Below are 27,845 nucleotides of genomic sequence, written 5' to 3'. Positions count from 1 at the left end.
TCTCTCTACCTCCTCCTCAGTAGCAGCATCACTGGACTCAGTGCTGTCTCTCTCTACCTCCTCCTCAGTAGCAGCATGTCTGAACTCAGTGCTGTCTCTCTCTACCTCCTCCTCAGTAGCAGCATGTCTGAACTCAGTGCTGTCTCTCTACCTCCTCCTCAGTAGCAGCATGTCTGAACTCAGTGCTGTCTCTCTCTACCTCCTCCTCAGTAGCAGCATGTCTGAACTCAGTGCTGTCTCTCTCTACCTCCTCCTCAGTAGCAGCATGTCTGAACTCAGTGCTCTCTCTCTCTACCTCCTCCTCAGTAGCAGCAACTCTGGACTCAGTGCTGTCTCTCTCTACCTCCTCCTCAGTAGCAGCATCACTGGACTCAGTGCTGTCTCTCTCTACCTCCTCCTCAGTAGCAGCATGTCTGAACTCAGTGCTGTCTCTCTCTACCTCCTCCTCAGTAGCAGCAACTCTGGACTCAGTGCTGTCCTCTCTCTACCTCCTCCTCAGTAGCAGCATCACTGGACTCAGTGCTGTCTCTCTCTACCTCCTCCTCAGTAGCAGCAACTCTGGACTCAGTGCTGTCTCTCTCTACCTCCTCCTCAGTAGCAGCAACTCTGGACTCAGTGCTGTCTCTCTCTACCTCCTCCTCAGTAGCAGCATCACTGGACTCAGTGCTGTCTCTCTCTACCTCCTCCTCAGTAGCAGCAACTCTGGACTCAGTGCTGTCCGCTCTCTACCTCCTCAGTAACAGCATGTCTGAACTCAGTGCTGTCTCTCTCTACCTCCTCCTCAGTAGCAGCATCACTGGCCTCAGTGCTGTCTCTCTCTACCTCCTCCTCAGTAGCAGCAACTCTGGACTCAGTACTGTCCGCTCTCTACCTCCTCAGTAACAGCATGTCTGAACTCAGTGCTGTCTCTCTCTACCTCCTCCTCAGTAGCAGCATGTCTGGACTCAGTGCTGTCTCTCTCTACCTCCTCCTCAGTAGCAGCATGTCTGGACTCAGTGCTGTCTCTCTCTACCTCCTCCTCAGTAGCAGCATGTCTGGACTCAGTGCTGTCTCTCTCTACCTCCTCCTCAGTAGCAGCATGTCTGGACTCAGTGCTCTCTCTCTACCTCCTCCTCAGTAGCAGCATGTCTGAACTCAGTGCTCTCTCTCTCTACCTCCTCCTCAGTAGCAGCATGTCTGAACTCAGTGCTGTCCTCTCTCTAACTCCTCCTCAGTAGCAGCATGTCTGGACTCAGTGCTGTCTCTCTCTACCTCCTCCTCAGTAGCAGCATGTCTGGACTCAGTGCTGTCTCTCTCTACCTCCTCCTCAGTAGCAGCATGTCTGAACTCAGTGCTGTCTCTCTCTACCTCCTCCTCAGTAGCAGCATGTCTGATCTCAGTGCTGTCTCTCTCTACCTCCTCCTCAGTAGCAGCATGTCTGAACTCAGTGCTCTCTCTCTCTACCTCCTCCTCAGTAGCAGCAACTCTGGACTCAGTGCTGTCTCTCTCTACCTCCTCCTCAGTAGCAGCATCACTGGACTCAGTGCTGTCTCTCTCTACCTCCTCCTCAGTAGCAGCATGTCTGAACTCAGTGCTGTCTCTCTCTACCTCCTCCTCAGTAGCAGCAACTCTGGACTCAGTGCTGTCCTCTCTCTACCTCCTCCTCAGTAGTAGCATGTCCGAACTCAGTGCTGTCTCTCTCTACCTCCTCCTCAGTAGCAGCATGTCTGAACTCAGTGCTGTCTCTCTCTACCTCCTCCTCAGTAGCAGCAACTCTGGACTCAGTGCTGTACTCTCTCTACCTCCTCCTCAGTAGTAGCATGTCCGAACTCAGTGCTGTCTCTCTCTACCTCCTCCTCAGTAGCAGCATCACTGGACTCAGTGCTGTCTCTCTCTACCTCCTCCTCAGTAGCAGCAACTCTGGACTCAGTGCTGTCCTATCTCTACCTCCTCCTCAGTAGCAGCATCACTGGACTCAGTGCTGTCTCTCTCTACCTCCTCCTCAGTAGCAGCAACTCTGGACTCAGTGCTGTCCTCTCTCTACCTCCTCCTCAGTAGCAGCATCACTGGACTCAGTGCTGTCTCTCTCTACCTCCTCCTCAGTAGCAGCATGTCCGAACTCAGTGCTGTCTCTCTCTACCTCCTCCTCAGTAGCAGCATGTCTGAACTCAGTGCTGTCTCTCTACCTCCTCCTCAGTAGCAGCATGTCTGAACTCAGTGCTGTCTCTCTCTACCTCCTCCTCAGTAGCAGCATGTCTGAACTCAGTGCTGTCTCTCTCTACCTCCTCCTCAGTAGCAGCATGTCTGAACTCAGTGCTCTCTCTCTCTACCTCCTCCTCAGTAGCAGCAACTCTGGACTCAGTGCTGTCTCTCTCTACCTCCTCCTCAGTAGCAGCATCACTGGACTCAGTGCTGTCTCTCTCTACCTCCTCCTCAGTAGCAGCATGTCTGAACTCAGTGCTGTCTCTCTCTACCTCCTCCTCAGTAGCAGCAACTCTGGACTCAGTGCTGTCCTCTCTCTACCTCCTCCTCAGTAGCAGCATGTCTGAACTCAGTGCTGTCTCTCTCTACCTCCTCCTCAGTAGCAGCATCACTGGACTCAGTGCTGTCTCTCTCTACCTCCTCCTCAGTAGCAGCAACTCTGGACTCAGTGCTGTCCTCTCTCTACCTCCTCCTCAGTAGCAGCATCACTGGACTCAGTGCTGTCTCTCTCTACCTCCTCCTCAGTAGCAGCAACTCTGGACTCAGTGCTGTCCTCTCTCTACCTCCTCCTCAGTAGCAGCATGTCTGAACTCAGTGCTCTCTCTCTCTACCTCCTCCTCAGTAGCAGCATGTCTGAACTCAGTGCTGTCTCTCTCTACCTCCTCCTCAGTAGCAGCATGTCTGAACTCAGTGCTGTCTCTCTCTACCTCCTCCTCAGTAGCAGCATGTCTGAACTCAGTGCTGTCTCTCTCTACCTCCTCCTCAGTAGCAGCATGTCTGAACTCAGTGCTCTCTCTCTCTACCTCCTCCTCAGTAGCAGCAACTCTGGACTCAGTGCTGTCTCTCTCTACCTCCTCCTCAGTAGCAGCATCACTGGACTCAGTGCTGTCTCTCTCTACCTCCTCCTCAGTAGCAGCATGTCTGAACTCAGTGCTGTCTCTCTCTACCTCCTCCTCAGTAGCAGCAACTCTGGACTCAGTGCTGTCCTCTCTCTACCTCCTCCTCAGTAGCAGCATCACTGGACTCAGTGCTGTCTCTCTCTACCTCCTCCTCAGTAGCAGCAACTCTGGACTCAGTGCTGTCCTCTCTCTACCTCCTCCTCAGTAGCAGCATCACTGGACTCAGTGCTGTCTCTCTCTACCTCCTCCTCAGTAGCAGCATGTCTGAACTCAGTGCTGTCTCTCTCTACCTCCTCCTCAGTAGCAGCATGTCTGAACTCAGTGCTGTCTCTCTACCTCCTCCTCAGTAGCAGCATGTCTGAACTCAGTGCTGTCTCTCTCTACCTCCTCCTCAGTAGCAGCATGTCTGAACTCAGTGCTGTCTCTCTCTACCTCCTCCTCAGTAGCAGCATGTCTGAACTCAGTGCTCTCTCTCTCTACCTCCTCCTCAGTAGCAGCAACTCTGGACTCAGTGCTGTCTCTCTCTACCTCCTCCTCAGTAGCAGCATCACTGGACTCAGTGCTGTCTCTCTCTACCTCCTCCTCAGTAGCAGCATGTCTGAACTCAGTGCTGTCTCTCTCTACCTCCTCCTCAGTAGCAGCAACTCTGGACTCAGTGCTGTCCTCTCTCTACCTCCTCCTCAGTAGCAGCATCACTGGACTCAGTGCTGTCTCTCTCTACCTCCTCCTCAGTAGCAGCAACTCTGGACTCAGTGCTGTCTCTCTCTACCTCCTCCTCAGTAGCAGCAACTCTGGACTCAGTGCTGTCTCTCTCTACCTCCTCCTCAGTAGCAGCATCACTGGACTCAGTGCTGTCTCTCTCTACCTCCTCCTCAGTAGCAGCAACTCTGGACTCAGTGCTGTCCGCTCTCTACCTCCTCAGTAACAGCATGTCTGAACTCAGTGCTGTCTCTCTCTACCTCCTCCTCAGTAGCAGCATCACTGGCCTCAGTGCTGTCTCTCTCTACCTCCTCCTCAGTAGCAGCAACTCTGGACTCAGTACTGTCCGCTCTCTACCTCCTCAGTAACAGCATGTCTGAACTCAGTGCTGTCTCTCTCTACCTCCTCCTCAGTAGCAGCATGTCTGGACTCAGTGCTGTCTCTCTCTACCTCCTCCTCAGTAGCAGCATGTCTGGACTCAGTGCTGTCTCTCTCTACCTCCTCCTCAGTAGCAGCATGTCTGGACTCAGTGCTGTCTCTCTCTACCTCCTCCTCAGTAGCAGCATGTCTGGACTCAGTGCTCTCTCTCTACCTCCTCCTCAGTAGCAGCATGTCTGAACTCAGTGCTCTCTCTCTCTACCTCCTCCTCAGTAGCAGCATGTCTGAACTCAGTGCTGTCCTCTCTCTAACTCCTCCTCAGTAGCAGCATGTCTGGACTCAGTGCTGTCTCTCTCTACCTCCTCCTCAGTAGCAGCATGTCTGGACTCAGTGCTGTCTCTCTCTACCTCCTCCTCAGTAGCAGCATGTCTGAACTCAGTGCTGTCTCTCTCTACCTCCTCCTCAGTAGCAGCATGTCTGATCTCAGTGCTGTCTCTCTCTACCTCCTCCTCAGTAGCAGCATGTCTGAACTCAGTGCTCTCTCTCTCTACCTCCTCCTCAGTAGCAGCAACTCTGGACTCAGTGCTGTCTCTCTCTACCTCCTCCTCAGTAGCAGCATCACTGGACTCAGTGCTGTCTCTCTCTACCTCCTCCTCAGTAGCAGCATGTCTGAACTCAGTGCTGTCTCTCTCTACCTCCTCCTCAGTAGCAGCAACTCTGGACTCAGTGCTGTCCTCTCTCTACCTCCTCCTCAGTAGTAGCATGTCCGAACTCAGTGCTGTCTCTCTCTACCTCCTCCTCAGTAGCAGCATGTCTGAACTCAGTGCTGTCTCTCTCTACCTCCTCCTCAGTAGCAGCAACTCTGGACTCAGTGCTGTACTCTCTCTACCTCCTCCTCAGTAGTAGCATGTCCGAACTCAGTGCTGTCTCTCTCTACCTCCTCCTCAGTAGCAGCATCACTGGACTCAGTGCTGTCTCTCTCTACCTCCTCCTCAGTAGCAGCAACTCTGGACTCAGTGCTGTCCTATCTCTACCTCCTCCTCAGTAGCAGCATCACTGGACTCAGTGCTGTCTCTCTCTACCTCCTCCTCAGTAGCAGCAACTCTGGACTCAGTGCTGTCCTCTCTCTACCTCCTCCTCAGTAGCAGCATCACTGGACTCAGTGCTGTCTCTCTCTACCTCCTCCTCAGTAGCAGCATGTCTGAACTCAGTGCTGTCTCTCTCTAACTCCTCCTCAGTAGCAACATGTCTGGACTCAGTGCTGTCTCTCTCTACCTCCTCCTCAGTAGCAGCATCACTGGACTCAGTGCTGTCTCTCTCTACCTCCTCCTCAGTAGCAGCATCACTGGACTCAGTGCTGTCTCTCTCTACCTCCTCCTCAGTAGCAGCATGTCTGAACTCAGTGCTGTCTCTCTCTACCTCCTCCTCAGTAGCAGCATGTCTGAACTCAGTGCTGTCTCTCTCTACCTCCTCCTCAGTAGCAGCATGTCTGAACTCAGTGCTGTCTCTCTCTACCTCCTCCTCAGTAGCAGCATGTCTGAACTCAGTGCTGTCTCTCTCTACCTCCTCCTCAGTAGCAGCATGTCTGAACTCAGTGCTCTCTCTCTACCTCCTCCTCAGTAGCAGCATGTCCGAACTCAGTGCTGTCTCTCTCTACCTCCTCCTCAGGTGCAGCATGTCCGAACTCAGTGCTGTCTCTCTCTACCTCCTCCTCAGTAGCAGCAACTCTGGACTCAGTGCTGTCCTCTCTCTACCTCCTCCTCAGTAGCAGCATCTCTGAACTCAGTGCTGTCTCTCTCTACCTCCTCCTCAGTAGCAGCAACTCTGGACTCAGTGCTGTCCTCTCTCTACCTCCTCCTCAGTAGCAGCATCTCTGGACTCAGTGCTGTCTTTCTACCTCCTCCTCAGTAGCAGCATGTCTGAACTCAGTGCTGTCTCTCTACCTCCTCCTCAGTAGCAGCATGTCCGAACTCAGTGCTGTCTCTCTCTACCTCCTCCTCAGTAGCAGCATGTCTGAACTCAGTGCTGTCTCTCTCTACCTCCTCCTCAGTAGCAGCATGTCCGAACTCAGTGCTGTCTCTCTCTCTACCTCCTCCTCAGTAGCAGCATCACTGGACTCAGTGCTGTCTCTCTCTACCTCCTCCTCAGTAGCAGCATGTCTGAACTCAGTGCTGTCTCTCTCTACCTCCTCCTCAGTAGCAGCATGTCTGAACTCAGTGCTGTCTCTCTCTACCTCCTCCTCAGTAGCAGCATCACTGGACTCAGTGCTGTCTCTCTCTACCTCCTCCTCAGTAGCAGCATCACTGGACTCAGTGCTGTCTCTCTCTACCTCCTCCTCAGTAGCAGCATGTCTGAACTCAGTGCTGTCTCTCTCTACCTCCTCCTCAGTAGCAGCATGTCTGAACTCAGTGCTGTCTCTCTCTACCTCCTCCTCAGTAGCAGCATGTCCGAACTCAGTGCTGTCTCTCTCTACCTCCTCCTCAGTAGCAGCATGTCTGAACTCAGTGCTGTCTCTCTACCTCCTCCTCAGTAGCAGCATGTCTGAACTCAGTGCTGTCTCTCTCTACCTCCTCCTCAGTAGCAGCATGTCTGAACTCAGTGCTGTCTCTCTCTACCTCCTCCTCAGTAGCAGCATGTCTGAACTCAGTGCTCTCTCTCTCTACCTCCTCCTCAGTAGCAGCAACTCTGGACTCAGTGCTGTCTCTCTCTACCTCCTCCTCAGTAGCAGCATCACTGGACTCAGTGCTGTCTCTCTCTACCTCCTCCTCAGTAGCAGCATGTCTGAACTCAGTGCTGTCTCTCTCTACCTCCTCCTCAGTAGCAGCAACTCTGGACTCAGTGCTGTCCTCTCTCTACCTCCTCCTCAGTAGCAGCATGTCTGAACTCAGTGCTGTCTCTCTCTACCTCCTCCTCAGTAGCAGCATCACTGGACTCAGTGCTGTCTCTCTCTACCTCCTCCTCAGTAGCAGCAACTCTGGACTCAGTGCTGTCCTCTCTCTACCTCCTCCTCAGTAGCAGCATCACTGGACTCAGTGCTGTCTCTCTCTACCTCCTCCTCAGTAGCAGCAACTCTGGACTCAGTGCTGTCCTCTCTCTACCTCCTCCTCAGTAGCAGCATGTCTGAACTCAGTGCTCTCTCTCTCTACCTCCTCCTCAGTAGCAGCATGTCTGAACTCAGTGCTGTCTCTCTCTACCTCCTCCTCAGTAGCAGCATGTCTGAACTCAGTGCTGTCTCTCTCTACCTCCTCCTCAGTAGCAGCATGTCTGAACTCAGTGCTCTCTCTCTCTACCTCCTCCTCAGTAGCAGCAACTCTGGACTCAGTGCTGTCTCTCTCTACCTCCTCCTCAGTAGCAGCATCACTGGACTCAGTGCTGTCTCTCTCTACCTCCTCCTCAGTAGCAGCATGTCTGAACTCAGTGCTGTCTCTCTCTACCTCCTCCTCAGTAGCAGCAACTCTGGACTCAGTGCTGTCCTCTCTCTACCTCCTCCTCAGTAGCAGCATCACTGGACTCAGTGCTGTCTCTCTCTACCTCCTCCTCAGTAGCAGCAACTCTGGACTCAGTGCTGTCCTCTCTCTACCTCCTCCTCAGTAGCAGCATCACTGGACTCAGTGCTGTCTCTCTCTACCTCCTCCTCAGTAGCAGCATGTCTGAACTCAGTGCTGTCTCTCTCTACCTCCTCCTCAGTAGCAGCATGTCTGAACTCAGTGCTGTCTCTCTACCTCCTCCTCAGTAGCAGCATGTCTGAACTCAGTGCTGTCTCTCTCTACCTCCTCCTCAGTAGCAGCATGTCTGAACTCAGTGCTGTCTCTCTCTACCTCCTCCTCAGTAGCAGCATGTCTGAACTCAGTGCTCTCTCTCTCTACCTCCTCCTCAGTAGCAGCAACTCTGGACTCAGTGCTGTCTCTCTCTACCTCCTCCTCAGTAGCAGCATCACTGGACTCAGTGCTGTCTCTCTCTACCTCCTCCTCAGTAGCAGCATGTCTGAACTCAGTGCTGTCTCTCTCTACCTCCTCCTCAGTAGCAGCAACTCTGGACTCAGTGCTGTCCTCTCTCTACCTCCTCCTCAGTAGCAGCATCACTGGACTCAGTGCTGTCTCTCTCTACCTCCTCCTCAGTAGCAGCAACTCTGGACTCAGTGCTGTCTCTCTCTACCTCCTCCTCAGTAGCAGCAACTCTGGACTCAGTGCTGTCTCTCTCTACCTCCTCCTCAGTAGCAGCATCACTGGACTCAGTGCTGTCTCTCTCTACCTCCTCCTCAGTAGCAGCATCACTGGACTCAGTGCTGTCTCTCTCTACCTCCTCCTCAGTAGCAGCATGTCTGAACTCAGTGCTGTCTCTCTCTACCTCCTCCTCAGTAGCAGCAACTCTGGACTCAGTGCTGTCCTCTCTCTACCTCCTCCTCAGTAGCAGCATCACTGGACTCAGTGCTGTCTCTCTCTACCTCCTCCTCAGTAGCAGCAACTCTGGACTCAGTGCTGTCCTCTCTCTACCTCCTCCTCAGTAGCAGCATCACTGGACTCAGTGCTGTCTCTCTCTACCTCCTCCTCAGTAGCAGCATGTCTGAACTCAGTGCTGTCTCTCTCTACCTCCTCCTCAGTAGCAGCATGTCTGAACTCAGTGCTGTCTCTCTACCTCCTCCTCAGTAGCAGCATGTCTGAACTCAGTGCTGTCTCTCTCTACCTCCTCCTCAGTAGCAGCATGTCTGAACTCAGTGCTGTCTCTCTCTACCTCCTCCTCAGTAGCAGCATGTCTGAACTCAGTGCTCTCTCTCTCTACCTCCTCCTCAGTAGCAGCAACTCTGGACTCAGTGCTGTCTCTCTCTACCTCCTCCTCAGTAGCAGCATCACTGGACTCAGTGCTGTCTCTCTCTACCTCCTCCTCAGTAGCAGCATGTCTGAACTCAGTGCTGTCTCTCTCTACCTCCTCCTCAGTAGCAGCAACTCTGGACTCAGTGCTGTCCTCTCTCTACCTCCTCCTCAGTAGCAGCATCACTGGACTCAGTGCTGTCTCTCTCTACCTCCTCCTCAGTAGCAGCAACTCTGGACTCAGTGCTGTCTCTCTCTACCTCCTCCTCAGTAGCAGCAACTCTGGACTCAGTGCTGTCTCTCTCTACCTCCTCCTCAGTAGCAGCATCACTGGACTCAGTGCTGTCTCTCTCTACCTCCTCCTCAGTAGCAGCATCACTGGACTCAGTGCTGTCTCTCTCTACCTCCTCCTCAGTAGCAGCATGTCTGAACTCAGTGCTGTCTCTCTCTACCTCCTCCTCAGTAGCAGCATGTCTGAACTCAGTGCTGTCTCTCTCTACCTCCTCCTCAGTAGCAGCATGTCCGAACTCAGTGCTGTCTCTCTCTACCTCCTCCTCAGTAGCAGCATGTCTGAACTCAGTGCTGTCTCTCTACCTCCTCCTCAGTAGCAGCATGTCTGAACTCAGTGCTGTCTCTCTCTACCTCCTCCTCAGTAGCAGCATGTCTGAACTCAGTGCTGTCTCTCTCTACCTCCTCCTCAGTAGCAGCATGTCTGAACTCAGTGCTCTCTCTCTCTACCTCCTCCTCAGTAGCAGCAACTCTGGACTCAGTGCTGTCTCTCTCTACCTCCTCCTCAGTAGCAGCATCACTGGACTCAGTGCTGTCTCTCTCTACCTCCTCCTCAGTAGCAGCATGTCTGAACTCAGTGCTGTCTCTCTCTACCTCCTCCTCAGTAGCAGCAACTCTGGACTCAGTGCTGTCCTCTCTCTACCTCCTCCTCAGTAGCAGCATGTCTGAACTCAGTGCTGTCTCTCTCTACCTCCTCCTCAGTAGCAGCATCACTGGACTCAGTGCTGTCTCTCTCTACCTCCTCCTCAGTAGCAGCAACTCTGGACTCAGTGCTGTCCTCTCTCTACCTCCTCCTCAGTAGCAGCATCACTGGACTCAGTGCTGTCTCTCTCTACCTCCTCCTCAGTAGCAGCATGTCTGAACTCAGTGCTGTCTCTCTCTACCTCCTCCTCAGTAGCAGCATGTCTGAACTCAGTGCTGTCTCTCTACCTCCTCCTCAGTAGCAGCATGTCTGAACTCAGTGCTGTCTCTCTCTACCTCCTCCTCAGTAGCAGCATGTCTGAACTCAGTGCTGTCTCTCTCTACCTCCTCCTCAGTAGCAGCATGTCTGAACTCAGTGCTCTCTCTCTCTACCTCCTCCTCAGTAGCAGCAACTCTGGACTCAGTGCTGTCTCTCTCTACCTCCTCCTCAGTAGCAGCATCACTGGACTCAGTGCTGTCTCTCTCTACCTCCTCCTCAGTAGCAGCATGTCTGAACTCAGTGCTGTCTCTCTCTACCTCCTCCTCAGTAGCAGCAACTCTGGACTCAGTGCTGTCCTCTCTCTACCTCCTCCTCAGTAGCAGCATCACTGGACTCAGTGCTGTCTCTCTCTACCTCCTCCTCAGTAGCAGCAACTCTGGACTCAGTGCTGTCTCTCTCTACCTCCTCCTCAGTAGCAGCAACTCTGGACTCAGTGCTGTCTCTCTCTACCTCCTCCTCAGTAGCAGCATCACTGGACTCAGTGCTGTCTCTCTCTACCTCCTCCTCAGTAGCAGCATGTCTGAACTCAGTGCTGTCTCTCTCTACCTCCTCCTCAGTAGCAGCAACTCTGGACTCAGTGCTGTCCTCTCTCTACCTCCTCCTCAGTAGCAGCATCACTGGACTCAGTGCTGTCTCTCTCTACCTCCTCCTCAGTAGCAGCAACTCTGGACTCAGTGCTGTCCTCTCTCTACCTCCTCCTCAGTAGCAGCATCACTGGACTCAGTGCTGTCTCTCTCTACCTCCTCCTCAGTAGCAGCATGTCTGAACTCAGTGCTGTCTCTCTCTACCTCCTCCTCAGTAGCAGCATGTCTGAACTCAGTGCTGTCTCTCTACCTCCTCCTCAGTAGCAGCATGTCTGAACTCAGTGCTGTCTCTCTCTACCTCCTCCTCAGTAGCAGCATGTCTGAACTCAGTGCTGTCTCTCTCTACCTCCTCCTCAGTAGCAGCATGTCTGAACTCAGTGCTCTCTCTCTCTACCTCCTCCTCAGTAGCAGCAACTCTGGACTCAGTGCTGTCTCTCTCTACCTCCTCCTCAGTAGCAGCATCACTGGACTCAGTGCTGTCTCTCTCTACCTCCTCCTCAGTAGCAGCATGTCTGAACTCAGTGCTGTCTCTCTCTACCTCCTCCTCAGTAGCAGCAACTCTGGACTCAGTGCTGTCCTCTCTCTACCTCCTCCTCAGTAGCAGCATCACTGGACTCAGTGCTGTCTCTCTCTACCTCCTCCTCAGTAGCAGCAACTCTGGACTCAGTGCTGTCTCTCTCTACCTCCTCCTCAGTAGCAGCAACTCTGGACTCAGTGCTGTCTCTCTCTACCTCCTCCTCAGTAGCAGCATCACTGGACTCAGTGCTGTCTCTCTCTACCTCCTCCTCAGTAGCAGCATCACTGGACTCAGTGCTGTCTCTCTCTACCTCCTCCTCAGTAGCAGCATGTCTGAACTCAGTGCTGTCTCTCTCTACCTCCTCCTCAGTAGCAGCATGTCTGAACTCAGTGCTGTCTCTCTCTACCTCCTCCTCAGTAGCAGCATGTCCGAACTCAGTGCTGTCTCTCTCTACCTCCTCCTCAGTAGCAGCATGTCTGAACTCAGTGCTGTCTCTCTACCTCCTCCTCAGTAGCAGCATGTCTGAACTCAGTGCTGTCTCTCTCTACCTCCTCCTCAGTAGCAGCATGTCTGAACTCAGTGCTGTCTCTCTCTACCTCCTCCTCAGTAGCAGCATGTCTGAACTCAGTGCTCTCTCTCTCTACCTCCTCCTCAGTAGCAGCAACTCTGGACTCAGTGCTGTCTCTCTCTACCTCCTCCTCAGTAGCAGCATCACTGGACTCAGTGCTGTCTCTCTCTACCTCCTCCTCAGTAGCAGCATGTCTGAACTCAGTGCTGTCTCTCTCTACCTCCTCCTCAGTAGCAGCAACTCTGGACTCAGTGCTGTCCTCTCTCTACCTCCTCCTCAGTAGCAGCATGTCTGAACTCAGTGCTGTCTCTCTCTACCTCCTCCTCAGTAGCAGCATCACTGGACTCAGTGCTGTCTCTCTCTACCTCCTCCTCAGTAGCAGCAACTCTGGACTCAGTGCTGTCCTCTCTCTACCTCCTCCTCAGTAGCAGCATCACTGGACTCAGTGCTGTCTCTCTCTACCTCCTCCTCAGTAGCAGCAACTCTGGACTTAGTGCTGTCCTCTCTCTACCTCCTCCTCAGTAGCAGCATGTCTGAACTCAGTGCTCTCTCTCTCTACCTCCTCCTCAGTAGCAGCATGTCTGAACTCAGTGCTGTCTCTCTCTACCTCCTCCTCAGTAGCAGCATGTCTGAACTCAGTGCTGTCTCTCTCTACCTCCTCCTCAGTAGCAGCATGTCTGAACTCAGTGCTCTCTCTCTCTACCTCCTCCTCAGTAGCAGCAACTCTGGACTCAGTGCTGTCTCTCTCTACCTCCTCCTCAGTAGCAGCATCACTGGACTCAGTGCTGTCTCTCTCTACCTCCTCCTCAGTAGCAGCATGTCTGAACTCAGTGCTGTCTCTCTCTACCTCCTCCTCAGTAGCAGCAACTCTGGACTCAGTGCTGTCCTCTCTCTACCTCCTCCTCAGTAGCAGCATCACTGGACTCAGTGCTGTCTCTCTCTACCTCCTCCTCAGTAGCAGCAACTCTGGACTCAGTGCTGTCCTCTCTCTACCTCCTCCTCAGTAGCAGCATCACTGGACTCAGTGCTGTCTCTCTCTACCTCCTCCTCAGTAGCAGCATGTCTGAACTCAGTGCTGTCTCTCTCTACCTCCTCCTCAGTAGCAGCATGTCTGAACTCAGTGCTGTCTCTCTACCTCCTCCTCAGTAGCAGCATGTCTGAACTCAGTGCTGTCTCTCTCTACCTCCTCCTCAGTAGCAGCATGTCTGAACTCAGTGCTGTCTCTCTCTACCTCCTCCTCAGTAGCAGCATGTCTGAACTCAGTGCTCTCTCTCTCTACCTCCTCCTCAGTAGCAGCAACTCTGGACTCAGTGCTGTCTCTCTCTACCTCCTCCTCAGTAGCAGCATCACTGGACTCAGTGCTGTCTCTCTCTACCTCCTCCTCAGTAGCAGCATGTCTGAACTCAGTGCTGTCTCTCTCTACCTCCTCCTCAGTAGCAGCAACTCTGGACTCAGTGCTGTCCTCTCTCTACCTCCTCCTCAGTAGCAGCATCACTGGACTCAGTGCTGTCTCTCTCTACCTCCTCCTCAGTAGCAGCAACTCTGGACTCAGTGCTGTCTCTCTCTACCTCCTCCTCAGTAGCAGCAACTCTGGACTCAGTGCTGTCTCTCTCTACCTCCTCCTCAGTAGCAGCATCACTGGACTCAGTGCTGTCTCTCTCTACCTCCTCCTCAGTAGCAGCAACTCTGGACTCAGTGCTGTCCGCTCTCTACCTCCTCAGTAACAGCATGTCTGAACTCAGTGCTGTCTCTCTCTACCTCCTCCTCAGTAGCAGCATCACTGGCCTCAGTGCTGTCTCTCTCTACCTCCTCCTCAGTAGCAGCAACTCTGGACTCAGTACTGTCCGCTCTCTACCTCCTCAGTAACAGCATGTCTGAACTCAGTGCTGTCTCTCTCTACCTCCTCCTCAGTAGCAGCATGTCTGGACTCAGTGCTGTCTCTCTCTACCTCCTCCTCAGTAGCAGCATGTCTGGACTCAGTGCTGTCTCTCTCTACCTCCTCCTCAGTAGCAGCATGTCTGGACTCAGTGCTGTCTCTCTCTACCTCCTCCTCAGTAGCAGCATGTCTGGACTCAGTGCTCTCTCTCTACCTCCTCCTCAGTAGCAGCATGTCTGAACTCAGTGCTCTCTCTCTCTACCTCCTCCTCAGTAGCAGCATGTCTGAACTCAGTGCTGTCCTCTCTCTAACTCCTCCTCAGTAGCAGCATGTCTGGACTCAGTGCTGTCTCTCTCTACCTCCTCCTCAGTAGCAGCATGTCTGGACTCAGTGCTGTCTCTCTCTACCTCCTCCTCAGTAGCAGCATGTCTGAACTCAGTGCTGTCTCTCTCTACCTCCTCCTCAGTAGCAGCATGTCTGATCTCAGTGCTGTCTCTCTCTACCTCCTCCTCAGTAGCAGCATGTCTGAACTCAGTGCTCTCTCTCTCTACCTCCTCCTCAGTAGCAGCAACTCTGGACTCAGTGCTGTCTCTCTCTACCTCCTCCTCAGTAGCAGCATCACTGGACTCAGTGCTGTCTCTCTCTACCTCCTCCTCAGTAGCAGCATGTCTGAACTCAGTGCTGTCTCTCTCTACCTCCTCCTCAGTAGCAGCAACTCTGGACTCAGTGCTGTCCTCTCTCTACCTCCTCCTCAGTAGTAGCATGTCCGAACTCAGTGCTGTCTCTCTCTACCTCCTCCTCAGTAGCAGCATGTCTGAACTCAGTGCTGTCTCTCTCTACCTCCTCCTCAGTAGCAGCAACTCTGGACTCAGTGCTGTCCTCTCTCTACCTCCTCCTCAGTAGTAGCATGTCCGAACTCAGTGCTGTCTCTCTCTACCTCCTCCTCAGTAGCAGCATCACTGGACTCAGTGCTGTCTCTCTCTACCTCCTCCTCAGTAGCAGCAACTCTGGACTCAGTGCTGTCCTATCTCTACCTCCTCCTCAGTAGCAGCATCACTGGACTCAGTGCTGTCTCTCTCTACCTCCTCCTCAGTAGCAGCAACTCTGGACTCAGTGCTGTCCTCTCTCTACCTCCTCCTCAGTAGCAGCATCACTGGACTCAGTGCTGTCTCTCTCTACCTCCTCCTCAGTAGCAGCATGTCTGAACTCAGTGCTGTCTCTCTCTAACTCCTCCTCAGTAGCAGCATGTCTGAACTCAGTGCTGTCTCTCTCTACCTCCTCCTCAGTAGCAGCATCACTGGACTCAGTGCTGTCTCTCTCTACCTCCTCCTCAGTAGCAGCATCACTGGACTCAGTGCTGTCTCTCTCTACCTCCTCCTCAGTAGCAGCATGTCTGAACTCAGTGCTGTCTCTCTCTACCTCCTCCTCAGTAGCAGCATGTCTGAACTCAGTGCTGTCTCTCTCTACCTCCTCCTCAGTAGCAGCATGTCTGAACTCAGTGCTGTCTCTCTCTACCTCCTCCTCAGTAGCAGCATGTCTGAACTCAGTGCTGTCTCTCTCTACCTCCTCCTCAGTAGCAGCATGTCTGAACTCAGTGCTCTCTCTCTACCTCCTCCTCAGTAGCAGCATGTCCGAACTCAGTGCTGTCTCTCTCTACCTCCTCCTCAGGTGCAGCATGTCCGAACTCAGTGCTGTCTCTCTCTACCTCCTCCTCAGTAGCAGCAACTCTGGACTCAGTGCTGTCCTCTCTCTACCTCCTCCTCAGTAGCAGCATCTCTGAACTCAGTGCTGTCTCTCTCTACCTCCTCCTCAGTAGCAGCAACTCTGGACTCAGTGCTGTCCTCTCTCTACCTCCTCCTCAGTAGCAGCATCTCTGGACTCAGTGCTGTCTTTCTACCTCCTCCTCAGTAGCAGCATGTCTGAACTCAGTGCTGTCTCTCTACCTCCTCCTCAGTAGCAGCATGTCCGAACTCAGTGCTGTCTCTCTCTACCTCCTCCTCAGTAGCAGCATGTCTGAACTCAGTGCTGTCTCTCTCTACCTCCTCCTCGGTAGCAGCATGTCCGAACTCAGTGCTGTCTCTCTCTCTACCTCCTCCTCAGTAGCAGCATCACTGGACTCAGTGCTGTCTCTCTCTACCTCCTCCTCAGTAGCAGCATGTCTGAACTCAGTGCTGTCTCTCTCTACCTCCTCCTCAGTAGCAGCATGTCTGAACTCAGTGCTGTCTCTCTCTACCTCCTCCTCAGTAGCAGCATCACTGGACTCAGTGCTGTCTCTCTCTACCTCCTCCTCAGTAGCAGCATCACTGGACTCAGTGCTGTCTCTCTCTACCTCCTCCTCAGTAGCAGCATGTCTGAACTCAGTGCTGTCTCTCTCTACCTCCTCCTCAGTAGCAGCATGTCTGAACTCAGTGCTGTCTCTCTCTACCTCCTCCTCAGTAGCAGCATGTCCGAACTCAGTGCTGTCTCTCTCTACCTCCTCCTCAGTAGCAGCATGTCTGAACTCAGTGCTGTCTCTCTACCTCCTCCTCAGTAGCAGCATGTCTGAACTCAGTGCTGTCTCTCTCTACCTCCTCCTCAGTAGCAGCATGTCTGAACTCAGTGCTGTCTCTCTCTACCTCCTCCTCAGTAGCAGCATGTCTGAACTCAGTGCTCTCTCTCTCTACCTCCTCCTCAGTAGCAGCAACTCTGGACTCAGTGCTGTCTCTCTCTACCTCCTCCTCAGTAGCAGCATCACTGGACTCAGTGCTGTCTCTCTCTACCTCCTCCTCAGTAGCAGCATGTCTGAACTCAGTGCTGTCTCTCTCTACCTCCTCCTCAGTAGCAGCAACTCTGGACTCAGTGCTGTCCTCTCTCTACCTCCTCCTCAGTAGCAGCATGTCTGAACTCAGTGCTGTCTCTCTCTACCTCCTCCTCAGTAGCAGCATCACTGGACTCAGTGCTGTCTCTCTCTACCTCCTCCTCAGTAGCAGCAACTCTGGACTCAGTGCTGTCCTCTCTCTACCTCCTCCTCAGTAGCAGCATCACTGGACTCAGTGCTGTCTCTCTCTACCTCCTCCTCAGTAGCAGCAACTCTGGACTCAGTGCTGTCCTCTCTCTACCTCCTCCTCAGTAGCAGCATGTCTGAACTCAGTGCTGTCCTCTCTCTACCTCCTCCTCAGTAGCAGCAACTCTGGACTCAGTGCTGTCCTCTCTCTACCTCCTCCTCAGTAGCAGCATGTCTGAACTCAGTGCTGTCCTCTCTCTACCTCCTCCTCAGTAGCAGCAACTCTGGACTCAGTGCTGTCCTCTCTCTACCTCCTCCTCAGTAGCAGCATGTCTGAACTCAGTGCTGTCCTCTCTCTACCTCCCTCTCAGTCGCAGCAGCTCTGGACTTTACAGTAGCATACCTCCATCAGAGTTTCATCCTGCTCGTCAAAGGGTTTCCCATCTTTCCTGTTGTAGAAGGTGGCTACTGCGACTATTTCCTCCTTCTTATTCACGATGGGGAGGGACAGGACGTTCTTTATGATCCAGCCGGAGCTATCCACGGGCCCTTTCTGAACAGGACAAGGCAACAGGAACCACCTGACGTCAATGACTTTGCAATAGGTTCATAGCATTACAAAAACAATATTTGTTGACTTAAACCTGCCATACTTGCCTTTGAATGTGTTCATTCACAGCAGTGCATGACTTGACTACTAATATTTACAGTACTTTGTATGGGTAAGTCTTTGCCTCAGTGTTGGAAATAGCAGGATTAATCTATTTGAATTGTGTCTAGGCCTGTCTACTATAATGGAAGTTAACTTGGCCACAGGACACTAACCCCTTCAGTAGCAGAGATGAGATTTGTTTAATTTGTGCGTTCAACAGCACTGAGCTAATCATGGAGAACGGATCTTACTTGGAAGCTGAAGAAGTCATCTTGTGCTGCGTTCATAATGTTACAGATCTGGAGGGGAGAAGAGGAAAGAGAGGAGAGGATGATCACGCTCGCTCAGATGGAAAAGCACTGCATGATTAGTTACAATGTCCACAAAATTGCAATTATCCATCATTTCAGTGCAAGAGCACATTTCATTTCCAGGCTGTGTGTGTTTGACAGCTGCATAATAAACTCTAATGGCTTTCTGGTTGTGTGCTGCCCATGAATACTGCGTACAGGGAAGGGAAGATATGGGCTGCATACAAAATGGCACCCTATAGTCCCTATGTCCCCTGGTCAAAAGTAGTGTGCTATATAGTGAAAAGGGTGCAATTTCAGATGCATTCATTCTTCATTTAGGAAGGGAAGGATTCCCAGCTCACCAGTCCCTCCTTAGCCACGTAGGTGGGCAGGCCACTGACCAGAGCCCAGTGGTCCGGAGCAGGGTTGCTGACAAGGACAGGGGGAGATGGAGATTTTATACTATTACTATTTTAAAAAGTACCAAATCAAATGCAGTAATATATGCACCTAAAATGTTCTGTATAATATAAGGATGTAAAAGCAGCACATACATGATAAGGTGATATATATAATTCCATTTTCCACATCATTGATGAAGTGACTCACGGTAAAACTTTGATCTCCTCTTTTCCATGTAAAATGTAGTCAATCACTTTGTAGAAGTTTATTTCCTGGAGAAAAATGAGTTACATGTAATTGGAATGAGATTGAATACGGATAACGTATCAAATTACATATATTACCATTATTCATGTTTGAGTTGGCTCAGATCTGTCCAGGTCATTTGACTGTTGCCTGTTAAGTCACCAGTCACTCACTCTGCCATCAGGAGTCTTGGGTCCATCGTATTGAGGCACCTCTCCCATTAGCACAGGCCAAAGGTCATAGAATTCCTGCAACACACAGGGTTATTTAATTGAATCCCTCTCAGATACAAGGGGAACATATTAACCCACATCAATTGAACATGTTGAATTAAACATAACAAAAGGTCAACTGAACATGACTAGATAATGGTGAGTGGTTCCTGAGCATTAGCATGCTGATGCTTTTAGCAGGTTGAGATTCATGTCCGACCTCACCTTAGTCTTGGTCATGTCCAGGAGGCCAACAGAGTAACGTTCACAGTTAAGGAAATTCCTGATGGTATAGAGGGCCTTGTGGAACTGTCTCTCAATGTCTGTCATCTCCTCAAACACTTTGCTGGCAGACCAGAGCAGGACCTAGAGGGTGGGAGATGTCAGAGACAGCACAGTCGTAGCAGGGAAAAATATGTCATTTCTGAAATATAAGCAGGCCTCATCGTCAATAAACTCATCAATAAAATCAAGAGAGGTCTTACCTGTCCTCTTCTGGTCTCACAGTTGTGAAGGTAGCTCAAATGGAACACTCTTAGGATCAGGTTGGCAAAGTTGAGATACTTCAACAGAGTCTGTTGCAGAAACATCTACGTTCAGTATAATTGAAGGGAGAGGTTAGGGTTGGAGGTTAGAGGTTAGAGGTTAGGGATAGGTTACCTCCTCATCCTGCTTAGTGAAGTGTGGAGCTCCAATCTTGTTCACAGCCATCATAACAGCCACCATGTCCTTGCCGTTCATGATGGGGGTAGCCAAGACACTCTTGGTCTGGTATTCTTGGATCTGGTCCACAAAGTCACTGTAGTGGCTGCTCTGGAGGAAAAACCACAGAAAAGTATTTAGAATTTATAAACAAACATCTATCAATGTGCTGTAGCTTGTTACATTAAATTGACACTTTTGACCATAAATACATTGATGAGATCATCCAACTTGCACATCACAGTGAAACCATACACAACAAAAGGTGTTATGTGGAACCAAAAAGGGTTCTTCGGTTCTCCCCATAGGAGAACCCTTTGAATAACCCATTTTGGTTCCATGTAGAACCCTTTCCTGAGAGGGTTGTACCTGGAACCAAAAACGATTCTCCTATAGGGGACAGCAGAAGTGTAGTCCCAAAGGTAATAAAAGGTAAATTATTATTTGATTATGTAAAAACTATCTTTCAGAACACTACTAAGGGGAGGGGAACTTGCTCATTGTTAAAAACAGAATATGCTTTTGTGGAGACTGAGTTTCATATTAATCCAGGAATAGATTAATTCACTGCCTAACATATCATCTAACGCTAAGAATGGTTTGATCTCTGTGTCATTGTGGGCTATTCTTGACTGGGGAATATATATCATGATTAAAACATGTGGATTAAAGGAGAAAGGACATTACAGGTCAACACTAAATAGAATAAAGGTGAGTTCTCTTGTTATTCCGCTGACTTGAGGAAAATGGCTTTGTGCTATGACCTTTAGAAATAATCCAGGATCGCTCTAATTCAGCTGAGATTAAAGGCCTTATCCCCTGCAGGCCGAGTAACACCCAGCAGTCCTGCCTGCCTGCATGACCGACCGGCGGGGGAGGGGACTGCCTTGCCGTAATCCCACACCACACTTACATATCGCAGTAATGGTGGCTTTGTCTTTCACTAGGGAAAAGAAAGACCCAGAGCTCGATCCATCCTCTCCCTAATTACCATAAAAAGATCCAGGCAACTAGAGTGATATGAGTCATATGTCTCCCTTTACCACACACTGCTACATATGAGCAGAACTATGAGCAGGACTATGAGCAGGACTATGATAGGAAACATTTTCTAATCATGATGATACTTTGGCTGTACTACTCTGTATTATTTTGGTAAAGGATATTTTATCATTGAGAGTTTGTGGTATTTGGTATAAAGATATTTTATCAGTGAGCGTTTATGGTATTTGGTAAAGGATATTTTATCAGTTTGTAGTATTTGGTCAAATGAATAACAAGATTAAAGATGTGTCTGTATCACAAGAAAGTCTACTGGATAATAGGAATGTAACTATAATAAAAATATGTACATGGTTTAATATGAAAACAGAATAAATGTATTAGTTTTAGGTCAAATCATTTAATACAGGTATTGACAGTGACGGCCATCCACTGTGTTCAAGTTCAAGTCTAATTTGTCACATTGCCAAGTACAGTGAAATGCTTACCTTGCAAGCCCTACCCAACAGTGAGGATACGGAGTAGAGTGACACACATGTTAAGTATGAAAATAAGCTTGGTAATCACTTCCAAATGTGAAATGAATTGGCTCTAGTAAGATTAACCTGGCGGTAGTATCACAAATAGGATGGTCTTATGCTGCCCTCTAGAGGCAGTAGGGCACTAGGCCTATGCATCTGAATCTGACTGGAGCGCTACAGTCAGTGTTCTCATTTCTTCACTGGAAAGGAATTTCATGGAATAAACATGACCACTTGATAAGGTAACACAAACGGGCAGGTAAACTGTAGTTGCCATACCGCTATTGGGAATGGGAACTTTTAAGTGCAAGATTTCTCCACAGTGATCTATAGCTTTCTATGTTTACCTCTGAGACATCTGGGATGTTGACAGTCTTCTTGGTGGTGGCCACATGGCCCACAATGCCGATGTCCATAGGAAAGACTATCTCACTGTCTGGCTGGACCAGGCACTCCTCCAAGGTGGCGTCCTTGTGCACGTTGAAGAGTCTCGTGGCCAGCTCGGCCGTGCCGTTACGCATCCGGTACATGAACAGGCTCATCTTCTCTGACCGTATCATGAAGCTGAGATGTTTCATGAAGTTGAAGATAGCCTTCTCCATCTGGATGTTGTCCTGCAGGTCTCTGACCATGTCAAATATGATCTCACTCTCCTCCACTGTGCTCAGCTCGTGGAAGCTGCTGGTGTTCACCTGGGAAGTCTTGTTGTCTTTGAAAAGGTCCGAGATGACCTTCGGGCGGAACTTGGTATCATAGTACTGCTTGGCAAAGTCAGGGTTGCTGTCCAGAAACTTCTCAGCCACATCTTTGTCCACGGCTGCCATTTGTCAGTTGCTGTGTGTCTATATGCTATAGCTCCTCAAAGAGCTGGAAGTGTCTCTCCTCAGCTCACTGTGCTGGTTAGCCCTGTGCTGTGTGGCTACACTGTCTGCAGGTGGCTGAGAAGAATAGGGATTAGCAGGATTGTTTTAAATGGTCATGTGTGTTGATAAGCCTGAATCCAATTACACACAGATTACGATAAGTTATTCTCACACGTTGTACTGAATTATAGACCTACCTGGAGTGTATCTCCTCACTCAACAACCTTTTGTAGGCCTACAGTACTTGTGGACTACAACAGAAAGAAGTCTTTTGACTTTTTTGTGTATGTTTCATTGAACATGTTGGTATACTTATCTGTTGCCTAGTGTAACATTTTATTGATTTCCAATTCTCAAATCAAATCAAAATGAAATACAAAATACCTTACAGTAAATATTGCATTTTAAAGTATCACGAGAATAATCTATAGCCTACTGTGCTTTCTGATAAATATTTTGATAAAAAAAATTGTCATGGTATTAAAACAATAAACAGAGTGTGGGTAATATGATGTGAACTGATTTAGTGTATCAGCCTCATGCAGTTGAGCTAATAAATAAATAGAGGAGGGGTACAGTAATATAATGTGAACTGGTTTAGTGTATCAGCCTCCTGCAATTGAGCTAATAAATACATGGGGGGGGGGGGGGGGGTAATATAATGTGAACTGGTTTAGTGTATCAGCCTCCTGCAGTTGAGCTAATTAATAAACAGAGGAGGGGTACAGTAATATGATGTGAACTGATTTAGTGCATCAGCCTCCTGCAGTTGAGCTAATTAATAAACAGAGGAGGGGTACAGTAATATAATGTGAACTGATTTAGTGCATCAGCCTCCTGCAGTTGAGCTAATAAATTCATGGGGGGGGGGGGGGTAATATGATGTGAACTGGTTTATAATGTGAACTGATTTAGTGTGTCAGCCTCCTGCAGTTGAGCTAATAAATTCATGGGGGGGGGGGGTAATATGATGTGAACTGGTTTATAATGTGAACTGATTTAGTGTGTCAGCCTCCTGCAGTTGAGCTAATAAATTCATGGGGGGGGGGGGTAATATGATGTGAACTGGTTTATAATGTGAACTGATTTAGTGTGTCAGCCTCCTGCAGTTGAGCTAATAAATTCATGGGGGGGGGGGGTAATATGATGTGAACTGGTTTATAATGTGAACTGATTTAGTGTGTCAGCCTCCTGCAGTTGAGCTAATAAATTCATGGGGGGGGGGGGGTAATATGATGTGAACTGGTTTATAATGTGAACTGATTTAGTGTGTCAGCCTCCTGCAGTTGAGCTAATAAATTCATGGGGGGGGGGGGGGGGTAATATGATGTGAACTGGTTCATAATGTGAACTGATTTAGTGTGTCAGCCTCCTGCAGTTGAGCTAATAAATTCATGGGGGGGGGGGGGGGGGGGGGGGTAATATGATGTGAACTGGTTTATAATGTGAACTGATTTAGTGTGTCAGCCTCCTGCAGTTGGGCTAATAAATAGTGTTATTAATGAGATGGAGTGTGACTTACCAAGCTCTTATGTTCAACTATTTCTCAGAGTGTGAGCTTACATTGTGTGACGTGCTTGCCTAATGAAAAGCTTACAGTAAGCCTTGAGTTTTGACAATATTTGTATCAAATACTCCTAACCCATATTCTCCAATAGTGCTTGTCATGTGCTGTGTATCCATGTACCAGCCTATCAGGAGGAACTGGTCCATGTACCAGCCTATCAGGAGGAACTAGTCCATGTACCAGCCTATAGTGGTGGCAGCAGTATGCTTTGACCTGTTTAGTATGAGAGAATGCCAAGAGTTTGCAAAGCTGTCATCACGGCAAATGGTGGCTACTTTGAAGAATCTCAAATATAAAATATATTTTGATTTGTTTAACACTTTTTTGGTTACAACATGATTCCATATGTGTTATTTCGTAGTTTTGATGTCTACAATGTAGAAAATAGTAAAAATAAAGAAAAACCCCCTGAAGGAATATGTTTGTCCAGTCTTTTGACTGGTACTGTAAGTGCAAGTGGTGTACAAAAGAGCCTGCTAAAGTTCCATTGTTAAGACTATTTTGTTATTGGTGTCAGAAGTCGGATAGCTATAAACCCAAGCCTTGATGAGATGGATAACACTGTGAAGCAGCTGGACGCGGGGGAAGTAGGATGAACGTCACCTGGGAGGAACAGGCAAGTCGGCCGTTGATCCTGGAGGGCCCATACTAGGATAGCTTGCTCCTAGCCAGTGGAGGCCACACAGTGCAACCTGGAGGAAGGTGCGTTGCCTTGTCGTCCTACACAGCGGCATGGAGACGGACGTGGACCAGATGGTAGTGGTCAAAGGAATGAAGTACCTACCCAGACAATGAAGGTTGCCCGCTCCGGAGGAGTGGAGCTCTGGGAACCCTACCTAGCCCAGTTTCAGCTAGCTGTGTGGCAAAATAGATGGACTGAAGAGGATATGGCTGTGTTGCTTGAACTGGACGAGGGGAGTGCCTTACAGGCCCTACTAGATCTTAGCTCTGACCAGTGGAGGGACTACACTTCCATAACTACCACTATGAGGGACTACACTTCCCTAACTACCACCCTGAGGGACTACACTGCCCTAACTACCACTCTGAGGGACTACACTTCCCTAACTACTACCCTGAGGGACTACACTGCCCTAACTACCACCTTGAGGGACTACACTGCCCTAACTACCACCTTAAGGGACTACACCTCCCTAACTACCACCTTGAGGGAATACACTGCCCTACAGTAACTACTACCCTGAGGGACTACACTTCCTTAACTACCCCCCTGAGGGTCTACACTGCCCTAACTACCACCCTGAGGGACCCTTCCTCCTGGACTTGACACCAGTGAGGCTCTAATAGCATGTTCTCCCTGCCACACTAAGGACCTGGAAAACATATTGGGCCCAGAGAGTCGAGTTACCCCAAGGGAATGGCGGGTAGAAATGGAGTTGGAGACCAAGGTCTCAGATGAGGTGGTCTGTTAAGCCAAAATGGAACACCAGCAGTGGACTCCACGACGGTCCACTTCGAGAGGTCAACACCAGCCTGCCTATGCGCAGAAAGGCCACATCGCTAGCTATTGTGAAGCCCCACCTCAGCCCTTGCCTGCCCCTGAGTTGACGGGAAAAGCCAGGGGGATGATGAAGTGAGGGGAACACCATTTCAGTCCCCTGACGCCCCCGTTGAGCCGGAACATCAAGTTGGTTGTTTGGGCCAGATGCATGGCCTCTACCTTCCATGCAGCATCAGTGGTGAGGCCTGCCAGGCGTTGATTGACATCCTTGTTCAGCCTGGTGTTCTTCCAGATACAGTGGGCCCTTCCCCTATCAGCAATGTCTCATTGGAGCACTAGTTCTGGTTGGCCATTATCCAAGATGACTGCATCCTAGGGCTGGATTTCCTGAGTCAAGCAGGGTCATGCCTAGATGTTGGAACACGGAAACTCCAGATGAAACACTCCGTCATAGGACTTTGGGGCAGTGGAAGAAGACAACAGCAGCCACAGGTGACAGACAGCCCCACAAAGAGCCTTCCTCCAGATGAGGAGCAGCTTAAGCCTCCCAATGTTAGTTGAATCACTTATATTAGTTTGGGGACAGGTTGAAATAAACATGAAATATTAGGCCTTTGCACACCGCATTGTTCTTAACCCCAGGCTATCTTGGGCCCAGGCTAGACTAGCCCTGAGCTAGCTTAGCTTGTGTTCATACAAGCATTTATAACCCTGGGCTAAGGATTCACACTTGTATTTCAAAGCGCTGGGCTAACGGACAAACGCAACATGAAACCAACATTTTATCTCTGACACGCGACCAATGTATAAGCAATAAGTCATGAACACATTATTTCCTCCTGCTTCTGGCCTAGCATTTGATTTCCAGCAGTGATGGTTTGTATAAACCTTCCTTGTCTGTCTGTCGACATCGGAATTGTTCTTACTTTTTATTTGATTTAACCTTCATTTAACTAGGCAAGTCAGTTAAGAACAAATTCTTATTTACAATGATGGCCTACCCCGGCCAGACCCTCCCCTAACACGGACGACACTGGGCCAATTGTGCGCCACCCTATGGGACTCCCGATCACAGCGTCATCACAACAGGCCGTTGCGATGCAGTGCCATAGACCGCTGTGCCACTCAGGATCCCAAAATACCTCAGGAAATAATGTTTCACCAAATAGTTTTATCTGTGGTTTCAGTTTTAAAAGTCGATCTCGCCCCTTTACAGATGCTGTGAACTAAACACTTTTCTGATACAGGCAAAATCATACAACAATATTATTATCATGGATAAATGCAATTAACTGTCAATAGAAAACCTATGAACACTGAGGAAAATGTAGCGTTTGCTTCCCTTCCAGCTGTAAAGTTTGTAGCTTTAGTTGGCTAAGTGAGAAGAAGTGAGCCAGCCTGCATAGCACAAGTTTTTGTTAGACATAGCAACCAATGTTTTTGTTAGACATAGCAACCAATGTTTTTGTTAGACATAGCAAGCAATGTTTTTGTTAGACATAGCAAGCAATGTTTTTGTTAGATATAGCAAGCAATGTTTTTGTTAGACATAGCAAGCAATGTTTTTGTTAGACATAGCAAGCAATGTTTTTGTTAGATATAGCAAGCAATGTTTTTGTTAGACATAGCAAGCAATGTTTTTGTTAGACATAGCAAGCAATGTTTTTGTTAGATATAGCAAGCAATGTTTTTGTTAGACATAGCAAGCAATGTTTTTGCACGGATGAAAGTATTTTGTTTCAGATGGAAGGATTAAATAGTATGAATTTCCTTGTCAAAACAAGGTGCATTACAGGCATCACGAGCATATGTAAATCAAGTAAAAATGCAGCTTTTGTGATTGGACAGTGGGCATTCTAGGCATTGTTCTTGACCTCATTTGTCATATATACTCCCTCTCCGGCCTCTAGGTCATCAGGCTGCTGATTATCCCGCACACCTGTCACCATGGTCTTGCGCACCTGCGCCTCATGACACTCACCTGGACTCCATCACCTCCTTGATTATCTTCCCTATATCTGTCACTCCCCTTGGTTCTTTCCTCAGGTGTTATTGACTCTGTGTTCATGTCGATGCGCTGTTTGTGTTTCGTGTTCATTGTTTCTTTTATTTATTAAAACACACACTCCCTCTACTTACTTCCCAACTCTCAGCGCACTTGTTACAGAATTAACACCTCACCTAAGGGAAGCATCAGGGAGTGTTTTTTTATTAATTTTTTTGTGTCAGAGTAATGATGTCGGGTCCGGGAACTGCTACAGACTCTCATGCCTCTACCAGATCACCAGGCTTCACTGCCTCAGCCGGTTCGTCACGCTCCCCTGCTTCCACGGCTAGTCAGGTTCTCATGCCTCAGCCGGATCGACAGGCTCCCTTGCCCCAGCTGACTCGACAGGTTCCCGTGCCCCAGCTGACTCGACAGGTTCCCGTGCCCCAGCTGACTCGACAGGTTCCCGTGCCCCAGCTGACTCGACAGGTTCCCGTGCCTCAACTGGCGTGACAGGTTCTCGCGCATCAGCAGGGGTGACCGGTCCGCTCCTGATCCCTGGGTTCGTCCCCTTTGACGGCGTCCTGCGGCAGAAGCCGCGCGTCGGGGGTACTGTCACGTATACTCCTTCTCCGGCCTCTAGGTCATCAGGCTGCTGATTATCCCGCACACCTGTCACCATGGTCTCGCGCACCTGCGCCTCATGACACTCACCTGGACTCCATCACCTCCTTGATTATCTTCCCTATATCTGTCACTCCCCTTGGTTCTTTCCTCAGGTGTTATTGACTCTATGTTCATGTCGGTGCGCTGTTTGTGTTTCGTGTTCATTGTTTCTTTTATTTATTAAAACGCTCACTCCCTGAACTTGCTTCCCGACTCTCAGCGCACTTGTTACATAATTTCACACAGGCTATTTTGGCACAGAGTTTCTGGGGCTAACCCCGTAAAGTCGGTGCTAACCCTGCTCTGGAACAGCACTAGCTAGCCGGGGCTAAGGTTGGTGCTAGGCTAGCCCACTTCAGTAAGTGCAAGTGTGAACAGACGCTTAGCCCTGAGCTAAAATCTCCCTTAGCCCAAGGAGGGTCTTAGCCCTGGGCTAAGGTGCAGTATGAACGTGTCTATTCATGGACATTTAGTTAGATAGCTGTTACCCACTAGTTTGTCCTGGGAAATGAACATTGCTGATTGGGA

The 27,845-nt window shown here is 49.8% G+C and overlaps 1 protein-coding gene across 3 annotated transcripts in view; it reads right to left on the bottom strand.

The window, feature by feature from the left end:
* pde6a (phosphodiesterase 6A, cGMP-specific, rod, alpha) overlaps window positions 1–21,596 on the bottom strand; it is a 53,480-nt gene extending 31,884 nt beyond the window's left edge. For all 3 annotated transcript variants that reach the window (XM_071411258.1, XM_071411260.1, XM_071411259.1), the window contains exons 1-9: window positions 21,120–21,596; window positions 19,208–19,360; window positions 19,033–19,122; window positions 18,773–18,913; window positions 18,509–18,583; window positions 18,297–18,361; window positions 18,050–18,116; window positions 17,646–17,693; window positions 17,146–17,295 (exon numbers count right to left, since the gene is read on the bottom strand). In XM_071411258.1, the coding sequence (XP_071267359.1) occupies window positions 17,146–17,295; window positions 17,646–17,693; window positions 18,050–18,116; window positions 18,297–18,361; window positions 18,509–18,583; window positions 18,773–18,913; window positions 19,033–19,122; window positions 19,208–19,360; window positions 21,120–21,596 (1,266 nt within the window). The remainder of the gene's footprint in view (window positions 1–17,145; window positions 17,296–17,645; window positions 17,694–18,049; window positions 18,117–18,296; window positions 18,362–18,508; window positions 18,584–18,772; window positions 18,914–19,032; window positions 19,123–19,207; window positions 19,361–21,119) is intronic.
* Between the last annotated feature and the right edge of the window lie 6,249 nt (window positions 21,597–27,845).

This window comes from Salvelinus alpinus, chromosome 7 (genome assembly GCF_045679555.1).
Source record: "Salvelinus alpinus chromosome 7, SLU_Salpinus.1, whole genome shotgun sequence".
NCBI lineage: Eukaryota > Metazoa > Chordata > Actinopteri > Salmoniformes > Salmonidae > Salvelinus > Salvelinus alpinus.
Note: the sequence above shows the minus strand (reverse complement) of the source record. Positions and strands in the feature narration are given on the sequence as shown.